We start from the raw sequence: 16596 nt of genomic DNA, 5'->3' as shown, positions 1-16596 counted from the left end.
CCAAGATGTCAGCCTCTCTTTGACCTGACTGTACGTAATTCTTGTTGGAAAGTCAGTCACACAAAGATACTCAAAATGACTACAAAGAGACACGAAGCATCTACAAAAAGGTTCAGCAACCAAAAAGACATGCAAAACTGACAGAAACTGACTAAAAAGAGATGCAAAATTACCACAAAGAAATACAGAAATGATCATAAGAGGACCAAACTGACTACAGAGATGCAAAACAAAAAAGACATGCAAAAAGTGACTACAAAGAGACCTAAACTGACTACAAAGACACACAAAACAACAAAAAGATGGAAAAACAACCTGAAAGCAAAGCATACTAAAAAGAGACGCAAATCAACAAGGAGATGAAGCACAGACTATAAGGAGACCCAAACTAACTACAAAAAGACAGAAAACAACCACAGAGAGATGCACAACTGACTACAAAGATGCAAACCAATTATCAAATGACTACAAGAGACAAAACAGCTACAAAGAGACACAGGCTGACTTCATTCATAATCATTTTTGCGTCTCATTCAGTTGCGGTGTCTTGCTCCCATGTAGGAGGGGTGCCTGTGCCTGGGCCCCATCGTCTCGTAATCCTTCCATGGATGTGGAGTCATGCTTTTGCCACATCAGCATTCCGAAATGCATGTCCAAAAACTGACCATTGTAGGGAGGTCAAATTTTTTAAGTGAGATTAACACGCTTTTGTAATTCCTTCAAAGCGAGTTAAATTGTCGTCTCCGTGGAACACTGGGATTTTTTTTTAACATACTCAACACTGTGCTTTGTCTTTGCTCCCGACTTGACAAATGTGTAACTGAGTAGAGGAGTGAGCAGTTTCAGGCACAGCTTGTCTCACATGCGACTGCCACTTAGTTCCATCATGGCATTGTGTCACTGGAATTTTCTAATGGCAGCTGCTCTTAGCACGTCATCCAGATGGACGTTCAAGATTTGTTACAGTTTAAGATGAGTGAGCAGCAGCACCACTGGAGCGACTACAACGCTGGCTGCTCTGCACGAGTGAAGACCAGGAGGAGAGTTTCCATTTATGTGAATGATCAAAGTGAGAGAGAATTATTTCTTAGAAGATAATCAAGAAGGACATGGTGAGAGAGAAAGAGCAAAGAAAAAAGGAATTGCAGACATATCAAAATGTCGTGTCGTGCCTCCTGTTACAACTTCAACCATTTGGTGATGTTTTTCTAGACTAAAACAATATAAACCCAAATCATCAATTTCAACAATTTAATCAAACATGTAGGCGATACATCATACTCCATGCCTATGATGTGAGCACCACAGAACAAATCAACAATAATGGACAACAGCAGTCATTCATGCAAACGTAGCAACTGTGGAAGCCCCACATTTCCCTCTTTAAAAGTTTTCAAAATAGATTTTTTACTCTGAACCCTTAAGGTGTGTTTAGACAGAAAGCAAAACTAATTTTCACCTTTTATTATGTTGTTCATCATTTGCAGTAGCTGCTTTAAAGAAGTAACGCAAAAAAATATATATTTTTGCCTTGCCTCAGGGCAGGTTCACACCAGCCTTTTTTTAGTCCAGTTAATCCAGTGTTTGTCGCCAGACTCAAACTCGTGTGGACCAAACAACCACTTTTCTGAATGCAAACTGGGCCAGTTGGAAAATTGAAACAATATATCATCAGAGCATTTGTTCAGTTCAGGAACCAGACCTTTGGGTGTGATGCCACCTTTAGATTGTGCAGCCCAGGTGAATTCACATCTCTTCATGCCCACTTTCCAGTGACTTCATATGCACTGTCTAAAATTTGCTTCATGTTCTGTCTGAACACACCTTTAGAAAGAAGAAATAACCTTACCTGTGGTAAGGTTTATTCAACTACTGAAATGCGTTTATTTTTGGAGATTTTTTTAGACACATAAACTCTTCTTAAATGTAACTGATTTGCAGGACGTGGGGTATAACTAAATATTTTCAAAATTTATTTTTTTAAATGACCGTTTCCAAAAGAATCCTGCACAGATGCATGATGGGGGACCTCCACTGAAAATCAGACTGCTTTACCAAATCCTGACATGCGCAGCATCACTGCATGAAAGCTGTGTGAGAAATGTGGCTTTTAACGATGATTTCAATGAGAAACGACGCACAGGTGGCATGCATTCAGGATGACCTCTGAAAGAAGAAACAGATTCGTATCTGAAACACCAAGTTTACAATGCAAGATCGAGCATGGCCATCATTTCAACGTAGAGTAAGACGTCAAAGTCAAAATGAAGTCTCCTGAGAATATGGCAATGTCATGAAGATGTCTGTTGTTGCTTGATTCATTCCATGGATGAGGAAATATTTTGCATTGAGGCAAAAAAAGAAAATTAAAGAAAAACATTGATGTCAACTGATGGCGATGGCAAAGTTGACTCAAGGGTATTGAAGAGTCTCACAGAACAAAGAACTCACCGAGCGTGAGTGGCGAAGACCTTTAACCTGATTGGACCGTTTTAGGGATGCGGTCCTACTACCTGCCTCCTGAGGAGATGAAAATATTCAGCCACATGTGGGGAACAAATACCTGAAAATTGATTTTCCTTTTTAAAATCCAACATATTTTGGCTAACGAAGCCTCTGCCGGGGATACAGATTCATATGAATAATGTGATAATAATGAAGAACAGCTGACTTTCACTGCTGAGCTATCAAGAGCTGACAAAAAAGTTTATTTTAGAAAAATTGCAGTGTCAGGGCTGTTGGGAGGAAGAACAATTTATTTTTCACACTTTGTCCACTTAGACTGTCCTATCTACTGGGCTGTCCTGCAGCATTTTCCATGAAAATAACCAAATATTCTTACCAGATTCAAACTTGATTTAATCAATTGGAAACAAATTAATATTTATAAAAATCAGAAACAACAAATTCAACTTTCTCACCTTGAACTTGCACATTAATTTACTGATTTGCTTCTACAATCTGCAGGTCCCAACTCACCCTTGCAGCATCGTATTTGGCTGCCCTCTCGTTGTTGGCCTTCTCCGCCTTCTCCGCGAGCTTCTTCTGCATCTGAGGGCCCCTCCCGAAGAAGATGTAGTTGACGAAGGCGTACTCCAGCAGGGCCAGGAAGACCATGACGAAACAGCCCATCAGGTACATGTCGATGGCCTTGACGTAGGGGATCTTGGGCAGTGTCTCTCTCAAGTGGGTGTTGATGGTGGTCATTGTCAGCACAGTGGTGATCCCTTTGGTAAAGAAAAACAAAAACATGTTACTTTTAATCATGATGAGTAGGATTATTTAGATATAATACCAGCATCACATGCCTCTGATACTGCCTAAAATGCTGGATCAGGTGTTGGCGAGTCTATGCACGATCCGATATCATGTAATCACGGTCCCAGCTAATTCCCAGCAGCATTCCGTGCACCAAATTTTATCAAAGCATAACTCCAAATGACTGCAAACATGCTCCGTGTCTGATGCATGTGTAAATATGGAATTAAATAAGAAACTCTTGCATCCTCCATCCAATTTCCTCGTCCTTCTCCCATCTAACAAACACACAGCAAATTCTACCTGTCTATATCACACGGCATCATTTAAAGGATAAAACATTGTTTTTTTTTCCTCCAAGGCTCCCTCATTACCAGCCTTGGCAATCTATCAGGAAATGGTAAATTTGACGCTTAATTAGTCCAAACCTGTCTGGCATAAGCCCGTCTTAATATTCATTCTAAGCAGATGCTTCTATCTTGTCGGTAACCTTAAGGTCACATTGGAGAAAACTCCAACAGATGTCTTAGGTGTTACTATAGAAACAAGGCTATTTTTTTTATAGAAGACATGTTTCTGCTGCTTTTTCTTCTGTTAGTGAAGGGCAGGATTGACACAGTGGGGAAAAAAAATAATTATGTTGCTCTGGGATTGCCTCGTTCGAGTGACATAGAAATAGTCCATGTGCGGTATTCTTGCTTGAGCGCTGAACCAATTTCCTGATCACTCGTCATGTGTGATCTTATTTTACTTGCATGAACACACACGCACTGGTAGGTGAGTGTGTAACCTCTGCTTCATTGAAATTCAAAGGTCTGCCTCGAAACCTCCAACTGCCCCTCGGTCATCAAGCAGAAATAACTCATTAGAATAGTGCTGCATGTATCTAGCCCCCAGCTCTCAGTAACCTTAACCATGAGGGGTTCCGAGTGGCGTGGTTACTCGCTATCTCCCAGTAAAGGCACCTTCACACCTTGTGCAGTTCAGCGCGACAGCAGGGGAGACACACCAGCTGAGACTCATAAAACGATAGGCGGCTAATAGGTGAGGGGACACTGAATTCTCTGAAGTTTAATACATTTCTATGGTGGGCCTAAAGAAAACGCATGCAAATGAACAAAACAGTGCAGCAACCAAATACAGAAACACACTACGAATACTATTGAGCTCAAACAGCAGCAGTAACACCACACCAAAGGTACAGACAGAAGTCTGACCAGCGACTGTAGTGCCACAAGATTTGAGAACAACAGGTTTATTATTATTCCCGCCAGGGGATTATGCGATCACTTCAGCGTGAGTGAATGAGTGTGTGCGTGATCAACGGACATGCATCATGTCCGACGCTAATCCCACACACCACAGGGCTGATCAACCTAATGTTTTGTGCACGTTTATAAGCTGAAGGACCACTGTGCTTCACACTTTTGGAAAATCCCTGAAAAACTTTTCTTTATGGCTCCAAGCCGGCAACAGCTGTGGCCACAGGCGTTTTCAGGTTATCCCATCAAAGGTCTAAGGTCAAGATCTCAAGGGGACCTCGCCAAACACATTTTTAACTCAATAACTCACATGCCTACTCTACTTGAGACAAATTTAGACACAAGTATCTAACATGATAAAATGATGAGGTGGTGACATTTTATATCCAAAAGGTCAAACGTCAGCTTCACTGTGACATCATAACATTCAGCTCTCTATCAGTCCTTTATAAATATAGTCTCTGAAGGCGGCATGTTTCTCATCAGACAGTATTCAGTGGAATAATACATGTGTAGTGAGAACTTCCATTTTGCCAAAAAAAAAATACACAAAAATAATAAGTTACTTCAAAGTGTAGTGGTCAGTTCCATATTAAATTCCCTGTAAGTCTTCACTGCGTACATTATATGAGTCTGGACAGACTTGGATGTAAACTGCAACTTGACTGGCTGGTGAAGACACACAACTGCCACAGGCCACAAAGTGATCAACAGCTGCTTTAGTTTGAAATCTTGTTTTGGCGACGTATGTGAGGGTTATGTTAATGTTTCCAGAACTTAGCAAATCTCCGTTGGTTACGTCTGGCAGTTGTGGTGGCATTGCAGTAGGTGCTTCACCATCTGTTGACTTGCAGGGATCCGCACTCTACTGAGTGACCTCTTCTGGTTTGTTGATGCCATGTCTTGTGCACGATTGGGCATAAAAATAACTAGCTTTGGAAATGATATTTAAAAAATTACAATAATCTTACCATTTGGCAGTGTCACTGCCTCTGAGGCCACTAGATGGCACTTTGAGGCCCACCAGTGAGCCACAGCCCAGTGGTTAAAAATGGCTATCTTATGCGTTTGGCAGATGAGTTGGGCTGCTATTTAGCCACTCAATACTGCGCACCGGTCCCTTACAATAAGACCGCTTGATAACGTTACAGATATTGAGTGTCATCACACGTCTTTTCTTGTAAAATGTCTTGTGTAATTTGTAACACTGGACATTTTACCAACCTCACATTGTCAGTCCTTGTGTAACTCATATAGAATACAGTTCCTTTATTGTTTTTGCGCAAGTGCAGTGAAATAGAGTAGAATATACATTGTGTTCTCTGCAATTTGCAGCGTTTCTGCAATTGCTTGTGTTCTGCAGCTCTACTATTATGTCCTGCATGCACCATAGATCTTTCAGTGCTCCTGCACATTTCAACAGTTGCAGCAAATAAACACAACTCTTACTCATATTCATGCAATCCCTGACCTCCTGCGGTGCAGCGACGCTATATCTTATCTCATTATAGATGTATGGTAGATATATCTCTACTACTTTATCTACGCGTGCTGGAAATAAATGGAGCCTATCAGTAGCCGGGCCGCTCGTATAACACGCACACGGACAAGGCTTTCGGAGCGTGTGTGTGCATGCTCGCGCGTGTGTGTGTCATAAAGTACAGTGAAGAGACAAGGAACAGTCAGGGGGGTTGGGAGGAGGGAGCGGGATAGCTAAGGTCAATCTAGCCCTTAGTGTGATTTATTGGCACATTACAAGGCTAAAACCACTCGCGCGTGCATGTGTGTGTGTCGTGAGAGGTGTGAATGTGGACGAGCTCGCCTTCACGTGCACATGCTCCATGTCTCTACCCCTATTGGATGGTGCAATCTCTGGCTATTCTTTTTTTTTTTTTTTGCTTAACGACAGCCTTGTTCTTTATAGGTGTTCTCTCAGCTGCGCCATTACTCTCTGTCCTTCACTCCCTCCCCTCCATTCCTCCTCCTCCTCCCTTTACTCCCCGTTCTGGCTCCCCGTTCGGACAATTTAATCAAGGGGCCATTCGCCCATGGGCCTCCCTCCTTTTTTCAGCACGCCGTTACTCTCTCCGGGGAGAAATATAGTTTTATAGGGTTTCTCTCTCTGTCTTTTTCCGTCTCTCCCACCCCATCTCTTTCTGTCTGGTCCCGTTGTTCTCTGCTTCTTCAATCTCTCCCCCTCTCCCTCTTCATTTATCCTGTATCTACCCCACACACTCTCCAGATCTCACCATCATTTAGAGGTGGCTTCCCACTTTACTCGCTCTGCACCTCTTTCTGTCCCCTCCCCCCCTTCCTTTTTTTTTTCCTCTGGTTGTTATGTCCCCGAGTCTCTTTTCCACCTTAACAGCTGGAACAAAGGCACACAGCAATCAAATCTCCTCTAATCACGAGCCAATAGGCCATTAGCAACACGGCTCGGTATTATGAAAAGGAAAAGGTATCATGTAGGATGCAATAAAGCGCGTGAAACGGCAATGAATGTTAACTGCGAGAATAGAAGCACGGGCGGTAAATCAAAGCAGTGTTAATTGAGCACTCCAATTCATCACATGCAGACAGCACAAACTGTCGGCGATCTTGTGAGCATGCACAGTGTTTCAACACTTGTCATTTTGGGAGTCTGAGAGAAGAGAGAAAAGAGGTTTTCACTGTCTGAGATTTACTAGTGATGTACTGATGCACTTACTGTTACTATACCAATATCAGTACTATTTTTCTTTTTTTTTTTTTTTTTACATAATGCTGAAACTGAACTACAGTTGTGGTGAAAAGTTCAGTTGATATTGAGGCGCGTCCAGTCGGTTTTCACCATCTGGTAAGCTTGTTTAGTTTGTGTAATGTAACTTGAGTGATGGCATCCTCCAACTGTTGTGGGGCACTGTAGGATTGTGGCTTGTGACAGTCACACGTGCTGCAGATAACGCTGAGAGATAGCCTTCATTTCCTACGATGCATTGCTGTGACTACTACATTTCTTCACTCTAGCTGTATTTTCAAACTGGAATTTGGAGTGTGTTTCCCTTGTAATATATTCTACTGCAGAGTAGATGTGAAAAGCGCTATTTATCTCTATATTCCCCTAGTATAGTAAATAGAAAACACGTGAATTGAAGAAGACTTGAAACTGGCGATTGAGACAATAAACTCATTAGGAACCTGTTTACCTAGATCATAAATCAAGTGAGAACTAGACTCACTTGAGTCCCACCCCCTGCTGGCCATTAGAAAGAATTCAGGTTTTCCACATTGGCGTCACTTTTCAGTCCTGGGAGCTCCGTCCACTTCTTCTTCTACTGTCTATCGAAGGAACATGCAGGGAACTCAAACTCGTGTGTCTACCATTACACTAAAAGTGCTCCCACACCAATTACAGCTCAAGCCCACACCTTGACTGTTCGTATAATATGATTATGAATGAAGGGCATGACTGTGGGAAAAGGGTTGCAACCAGATTAGGGTGCGAGCAGGTCGTTTGTAACTTTGCAATCCTTGGAAACTGCTCAGGAAAATGAGATTCTCCTTCAAACAATTCAATTGTTTGCCTGCTGCCTCCTTGAATTGATTTCTCCCTGATCATTACACTGCTCTTACTGGCAGGTTTGCACACACAAAAGGAGCAGACGTGCACGCGCGCGCACACACACACACACACACACACACACACACACACACACTCTTCCACAATCAAGATACCTGCTGAAAGCTCGTAACGATCCATCAGAAGTGAATGGACCTCCGGTTCCCTCTCAGTTGAGGAGGCGCACACCGGATATTGCAGCTAGCAGGAATTCACACGTACACATCCCCTCACATACACACACACAAAGCAAATACAAGTGTATACTCAAGAGACATACAGTAATGACCAGATATTGCATGCATGACTTATTGGAAGAAACCAGTTCAAGCAGGCAAATAAAAGGTTGATGTAAAACAGAGAGAAGGATGTGCACACACACACCAATGCTCCCCAGATATCCTCTCCCCTCTCTAATCAGCTGTATGTGCCCGTGCATATCAGGTAATGGATCAAAGCATGTTCTCCAAAAACCATTATGATGTGTTAAGGTCCATTATCTATCCATACAAAGATGATCTGTGGACCAAAGCAGCCATCAATCGGCACGGGCAGACTGTAGGGGTGTAACAGCATGTGTAGTCATCCAAGACATTTGGTTCAGAATGAGGCTTCTTCAGTTTGGTACGGCCTGTGACCTCAACATTCACAGTCAAAGTACTCTATTTAAGTTGACAACTCACATGAGCATAACAAGTTTTTTACGGCAAAGTTTTGGCCGTAGCATGCCAGTGGCTTAAACCGGTTTAGATCCACTGTTTGGATGCACGACAGTCTAGAGAATACAGGATTCAATTTGTCTAATGGCACGATCTGTATACATGAATGGAAGCTGCAGTTCTTCTGGTTGTAGTCCTCTGATGGCATATTACTGACAATGCTAGGGACATTTCTCTCACTGGGAATTGTTAGCTCCAACTGCATGTGTTAGTCATATAAATGTACTTTTTTTAACATGAAGTGTAACCCTACAGATTAATGTAGTTAATTAAAGATGCACCTCGGCTTCTGAAGTAGGTAGTAGGCTTACTTTGGACTTTAAAACAGATACACACTCTTTAATCTGTTCTTTAGAGTTTTCTTCCTGTGTTTTTGGTTTTTGACTCACCTAGTTACTGCTGCAAAGCTTTGACTGGACTATCGCTGCTCAGGGGAGGCGCTTATCAATCTGAGCAAAATTACCAATTTATCCTGGTACTAACTGTGGAAACGCTGTGGAAAGCCTTTTTTGTCTAAATTGCAATTTCAGCTATTATCTTGACAACCTTCATATTATGTGCATATTTCCCTGCCGGATTCCTCATTTGTCATGTAGAACTAACTGCTTCAATATTCAACAAAGAAAATAAACTGTGCTGCGACCTCCTGTGAGGAATCACAATGATTACAAACCAGCGACCTGCTGCTTCCGTCTCTGCCTTGTTTACTGCTCACTGGAGCCCCACAGTGAGTGGGCCTTTGCACCCACACAAGCACTCCTCAATAAGAAGTGAAATTATGCTCATTAAATACGTGATGTTTTTATTTTTCCTAGTGGCCTCTCGGTGACCACGGCGACAACACACACAAAGTGTGACCTAGTTTGGTCCGAGTCAAGGTTGTGTAATCATGCTTTTGCCCCATGGAAAAACACAATAATGAATATTTCAGCAACAATATTTATGAAACTGAAAGTAAAAGTGATTGATTGAGAAGACAGAGACCTCCCTTTCCCCTCCCTTTTCTCTCTACCTCAGATAAAATGTGTTTTATCTAAATCTATTTCCATTCAGCCCACCAATATCCAAGCCATTCCCTGAAGGTCCCACTAATACCACGACGGGATGAGGAGTTCAGCCTCTTGCCGCGCTCATGAAAACACATCGCTCTCCTGAATCCAGCAGGGAGGTTTTGTGGCTCACTTTGGTCCCTGGCCTCATCTGAGAAATCCAAATACCTGCTCCTTAACGGCCACTACTTCTTACTTACCCAGTGCCACTCTGGCTGCTGACGCATCATAGTTTATCCAGAAGGAGACCCAGGAGAGGATGGTAATCAGGATCGATGGCATGTACGTCTGCAGGATGAAGTAGCCGATGTTCCTCTTCAGCTTGAAGCTCAGAGACAGTCGAGGGTAGGCACCTAAGGAAAGAGGAGACAGTGATAGAAGCATTTAAATAATTTGGTTTAGAAATTAAATTTTTAAGAGTAAACTACAAAAGTACAGTCAACAAAAATAGAAATGCAACACTTTTGTTTTTTCTCCCAATTTTCATGAGTTGAAGTAAAAGATCCAAGACTTCTTCTGTGCACACAAAAGGTTTTGTTCAAGTCTGTGTTAGTGAGCACTTTGCTTTTGCCAAGACAATCCATCCACCTGACAAGTGTGGCATATAATGATGAAACAAAATAATTATTGCACAGGTGTGTTCAGCCTATTGTATCACCCTAAAATGTGAAGGTTTTTTTCCCCCAGGAGGGCAAAGTCATGACCTTCCCTACTCTATCTCTCATTAACCCTGATATGCTTACCTTAACTCTCACCAAGTCATTCTCAGGCCCAAACCTAACCAACTCAACCAACAAAGGTAGCGAGTACTAGCCAATCAGAGGCAGGGTAGAACAGGTCATGACTTTGCCCTCCTCTGGAAAAAGTGATGTCCATTCAGTGCCTAATAAATGTCTTAATCAGCATCTTTGTATGCCACGCCTGTCAGGTGGATGGCATGTAGAAGGAGAAGGGCTCAATAACAAACACAATTTTAAGAAATCTGTGGCCAAAATTGGAGAGAAATACACCTTTTGTGTGAACAGAAGAAATCTGACGTCTTTAATTTCAACTCATGGAAAGTGAGAACAAAAATGAAAGTGTTGCATTTCCATTTTTGTTGAGTACTTCGTGCTCCACTGATTAGAAAATCACTTAAAACAAAATGTTGACAGTAAAAACAACATCTAACTTATATTATTCATTGGAGCACACAGGGACACCTTGTGTTTTTGTTTCAGTTTCCATGGCAACCCCTACAGCATGGGTTGGATTTATTGCCATGGTAACAAGTATCTCCTTTACTAGCGCAAAAAAAAACACACACCAACTATCTCTTTCTCACATACACACACACAGACACACACAAGACTGTAACCTTATTTTGTGATGATGTGACACAATATTCAGGATGGCGATAAAAATTTCAGCACGTTTTGATTGATCAATTCTTCACGTCTCATCCACCTCCATAATTCATATGATGATTCTGAGGGATTCAGCATTGCCACAGTAATAGCTTTATAAATGCACGTCGCAGTGCCTCTGATGCTTCATAAGTCAGGAATTTAAAATAATATTTCTCAGCACGCTCTGCCATGAGAGAGCATTTCTGCCATCACTTTTCCATGACCTGGAATATAAACAGCATATGTGCGTGTGTACACATAAACGTGATATACGGCCGGCGCATCATTTCTCATCAATCTCCCAGCATATGTCTCTTTATGGATTGAATCTATGGCTCGTTACTCCCACTATTCTTAGCGATTTTTCCATTTTCGGTTTATATTGGAGGAGAAGTGGGGGCCATTAGGCTGTAATTTTCAATCCGTGGGTTTCAGCCAAAGCTACTTGTGGCGAGCGTGGGTCCAATCAGCTGCACACTTGTGTGCGGCGTTGGATAGAGAGTCGCACTCTCATTAAGATTCTGTGCCAACTGTATGTTTGATTGCAATAACATTTCAGCCTGTTATTGTAAAGGGCTGGCCTGTTCATCAAATGTTATTATCATCTATAACTGCTGCTGACTGAAATAATTGACATTTCAAGGCAGTCAGCAACCAGAGGACCAATATAGACTAATAAGCAAATATATGGGTCTATACTGTACAACCACCACTTTGGTTCAGAGTGAAATTTCTCAACAACTATTGGATGGGTTGCCATGAAATTTTGTTCCTCTGCCTTTCATTTAGTCTCTGCAGCGGGATTACTTTTTATGTATCTCAACAGATACTGCAAGAGTTGCACTAAAATGTGGTACAGACAGTCATGCTCCCTACGAGGTGGATGGGCTGAACCAGTAAAACCATTGCATAATAATCTATAACAACCTCTAAATGGTTCCCTCTCTTGTAGCAAGTGTATTATGAAAACATTCACAAGTAATGAACCATCCATTTACAAAACAGATGAACAGCCTGACATGTGGTAAGAATAATAAGAGCAATTTCAGCAATGTGTCTCAGTTTTTCCACAGTCAGACAGTCAGTCTACTGTCATTACAAGTGAAGAAACAGCAACTGGTCCAGTTTTCTTGGAAAACCCGACATTGTCGCTTGCGGCTCCTGCATGAACATGACCATTGACCTCTGAACCTGCCTGTGTCTGTAGTTAATCGTACCTAAACATAATCAACACGCTGTGATTATCATAATTCAGCAGACCACATGGAGGAAACAAAAGCAGTGAGTTGAGCATCACACTGTAAATAACTTTTTCCTAATACAGTAAATATGTAGTTGTCTATTGATGCCATTACATAATGATTACATCTGTGGCCTGTGCAGTGTTGTTTTTTTTTGTATTTGCTGTCAACACCCAGAGGCAGAAAGACCTATAATAATCTGCTGGCATACACAAATATAAACACGCTACAGTATGTGTACTGTTTATTTTACATTTCCAGCAGCAGGAAGAGGGACAGGACCTGAGCGAGATGTCCCAGCATGTAAAAAATCATTGTTAGGTGCAGCCCTACTTAATTTTTCACTCAGTTAAGGTCATAGTTCAAGGGGGGCTTTCAAGCTATTTGGTGAGGGATTTATAGAACCATTTAATAATAAATGGTACCTGTAATACTATCTTATCAATTTCTGTAAGTTTTTACCTCTTAAATCCCCCTTTATCCCCAAGAGAAGCCCAGTAAAAACCTTTATATTACCCTTATATTACAACCCATTAGTTTACCCAAAATCTAGTGTTTTGTCCGATCAACAGTTTAAAAACCTAAATAGATTAAATTTTCAGTCATTTCAAACTGAGAAAATGAGTAAATCCTCACATTTGAAAAGCTAAAAACACTCAAATGTTTGTCATTTTTGCTTCATATATAACATAACAATTACTCAGTTACAAAAAACTGTTGCTGATTAATTTTCTGTTGATAAACTAATCGATTTATTGACTAATTGCTTTTGTGTTACCTTTTTTTTTTAAAACCAGACAGCATAAAAACAAAATGAATCTTTGTGGAACTTCAAAATAAAAGCCCGATCTGCTATTTTCCAAGCTTATTATGAAGCTGGTCTGTAGTAAAGTGAATATAAAGATACAAACTGCTGTATGCCACGTTTATTCCATTAGACTATCTTCCTGTACTCGGCTCGTGGGTTAACACTCTGGCAGCCGTAAACAAAGTCGACACGGGCTAAACATACACTTCATTACAGTGTGTAAATGAGAACAGACTGTTACAGGTCTTAAAATATCCCATTCACTTCTTTTGATGCAGCTCCTCCAGCCTAAATCGGAACGGAGTATCTTCGCAGTAGCAGATGCAGAAGTGGCTTAAGAAAAGCGGAGGCTGAGGTTCACTTGCATGTGGGTGTAGAACTGGCTGTAACTGCTACACCAAACAACATGCGCGAGTGGGAGGCGCACCATGTGTGAGGCCGAGGAGGTTCAGGAGGAAGGAGAGAGGAGACGGGGCGCAGGGATGGTTATAAAAGTTGAGTGGATGATGACGGTACAACAATGGAGTCTGGGAGGGCAGCCGGGTAGACGGGAGCACCGAGGAGTAGGAGGTCTGCTGTCTCTCTCCTTTGTCTCTTTTGTCACCCTCATGGCAGGGGTGTCGCACTCGAGCTCTGCATGCGATGAGAGACTGTGCTGGAACCACTGGCAGTTTTGATCTGGCAACAAAACGTGTCTCTGACAGAGACACTGACCCCATATGTGTTATTTCCACAGCAATCTGGTTCAGCTACAATCAGGTTTTTTTTTTGCTTTTTAAATGTTTTTTGTAGCCTGTCTGAAACAAAAAAACACAAAAGCAAAAGTGTGAGGAAGGGATTTGGCTTTGGACTTTGTCTGGTGTCTGCACACGCACTGCTACTGCCGTGTCTGTGACATATTCTGCAGATATAGACATTTAAACTGTGGCGATAGGTGTCATGTTGCTGGTATGATACAATCAACAGATCATTTTCACCGTTAACCACACAAGTCGCGCAGAAAAAATGGGCATAGATCTAGATGAGGCATCAACAGCCACACTGTTCACACGGGCTGTTTGGCTGCTCTGACCTTTTTATATTTGCGCCCTGGCACACAAGTCTGACGGCTCCTGTTTAAAAATCCAAGAATAAATTTATCAGTCACAGCACTCACATTAGCAGAGCACACTAGCAGGGCGCTAAATGTTTTCTGAATTTATGAAGAATTCTGTCAAAATCTGCAGGAGTAGTGAAGAAACAGCTGTTTGCAGCTCTTTCTCTCTCTCTCTGTCTGTCTCTCTGTCTCTCTCTCAGTGCTGTCCATGGTTCTGAACAGTCACGTGCAACTCGGCCAATAATTTTGTTGTTTTTGTCGGGACACTGATCAGCTCTCGCCTCCCTTTTATAGTTTTTATAGTTTTATTGATATTTGTCCCATGATAATCAAGATTTCAGTAAGAGTGTTGCTGAAAAATTCTTTTTAACACTGTTGCTGTATCACTGCCATCCACATAACACTGGGAATTCCTTCAGGGAATGAAGTACTCATCTTTGTATGCAGTAAGGACAGAAGTGTTAAAGCATACTAATGAATTTCAGTGCTATATTAATTAAAAATTTGGCACTTTCAGGGCTGTTTTCCCAAAGCTCTTATTGAAGCATTTTATGTTTTTGAAAATCCACAAAAAAGTAAAGGAATAATTATGGGCTCCTCTGTCAAATTAAAGCAAAAACATGACATTTTGAATATTTAGAGCTGTTATTGTTGCAGCTGTCTTGACATAATAAAGATAAGAGAAAGAATGGAGACAATAAAGCGGATGACAGTTATAGCATTGATGAGAGCGCAAACAACGCGTTTAAATGTCACCAATACAGCCATGTTGTCTGGTCATGCATGCCTCTGCATATGTACATGCGTACTGTAAATATACACACAAACAGGCCGTGTTTGTATGTGTGCTCAGAGGGGAATAATTGATGTTGCGAGCCTCATTCCACATGAATATATGATGCCCTGAATCCTGGGCTGTTTTCCGTCAGAGAGCAGGGTAATTGGCATCCAACCTCACCTCTTACAAGAGAAGGGAGAAGATACAGTAAAGACAGGAAAGAGGAAAAAGCAAAAAGAGAGATACAAAGACAGGACAGAAAGGAGAGATAGGCGGAGGGAAAGAGGAAAAAAGGGGAGGGAATTTAAGGCTGGCTAGTGGCACATGTAATGGAGGGAACCTGGTCATTAGCCAGCCTCACAGGGAGCCTTTGATGTGCTTCACACACCCTGCCAAGAGCACGGGAGCAGACCACTGGACACTAAACTTTAATTGTCACCACCCACGGGGGACGCGCCACTTCTCACAAACAAATGCACTCCTCTGGCGCGCTCGCCTCAGCACGTTCACGTGATTCACACATGAAGGCTGAGACACACATGTACAGTAGCCAAGAATGATGGCAAACGCAATGCAGCACATGTGAAATGCTGCGAGAAGAAGACAAAGACGTACAGAGTGAAAATGAGGGCGAAAGCAAAGCATCCTGGCACACTGTGCAGCCTCAATAGAAACACTGTAAAAAAATCACACAGGATTCTAGTGGAATTAACTAATCTTTTCTTTTCTTATACCCTAAGATAAGTTAAAGTTTTATTTATTCAAGTTAATTAAACTCCATGCTATGTATTAACCATTTACAAAGTCTTATAAATATGGTCAAGAGGTAGACTTTCAAAATAAAGGCACAAAAACTACTTAAATCAGTTTTGGCAACTACTTGGTTTCACTGTCAACTAATCTTTTCTTATCAACTTAATCTGCAAGTAGCATGCAAGTTTCATTTGTTAAAGTTAATTAAACTTATAATTTCTAGTATTTATTTTCAGAACACTAAGCGTGAATTTCTAAACGTGAGTTCTTCTTACTTGAAATCTTTTGAAATGATGAGTTTACTGCAGAGGGAATTCATATTTGTCATTTTTGTCAGTGCTGCTGAGGAGTTGTTTGTTCAACTTAACATCTTAGGCGTATTGAATATTTTCTCAAATACAACTAAATTAATACGTTTATTTGCCAAGAAAGGTTTATTTGTTCTGAATAATTATTATCTCAACTTGTGTTTTCAGTTGAGTCAAATTAAAATGGTAAAGAAGCCTGCACAAAAACTTTTTTAAGTTAAAACAAAACATTTATTTTTTACAGTGAATGCTAAAAATACCCCAAAAGCAAACAAAAGACTGATTTATTGTTCATGTCCTTTTCAGACTGGGTGTGGCTCCTCCTCATGAGCACAACT

At 41.3% G+C, this 16596-nt stretch overlaps 1 protein-coding gene across 4 annotated transcripts in view; it reads right to left on the bottom strand.

The window, feature by feature from the left end:
- LOC146304810 (gamma-aminobutyric acid receptor subunit beta-3-like) overlaps positions 1-16596 on the bottom strand; it is a 71698-nt gene that overhangs the window by 1973 nt on the left and 53129 nt on the right. For 2 of the 4 annotated variants that reach the window (XM_084713703.1, XM_084713705.1), the window contains 3 exons: positions 10087-10239; positions 2980-3227; positions 2452-2520 (listed from right to left, as the gene is read on the bottom strand). In XM_084713703.1, coding sequence (XP_084569829.1) covers positions 2452-2520; positions 2980-3227; positions 10087-10239 — 470 coding nt within the window. The remainder of the gene's footprint in view (positions 1-2451; positions 2521-2979; positions 3228-10086; positions 10240-16596) is intronic. The other 2 variants (XM_084713704.1, XM_084713707.1) reach the window with 1 other exon arrangement.

This window comes from Lutjanus erythropterus, chromosome 24, assembly GCF_056507025.1.
Source record: "Lutjanus erythropterus isolate fLutEry1 chromosome 24, fLutEry1.hap2, whole genome shotgun sequence".
Classification (NCBI taxonomy): domain Eukaryota; kingdom Metazoa; phylum Chordata; class Actinopteri; order Lutjaniformes; family Lutjanidae; genus Lutjanus; species Lutjanus erythropterus.
This window is presented reverse-complemented; position numbering and strand designations above follow the sequence as displayed.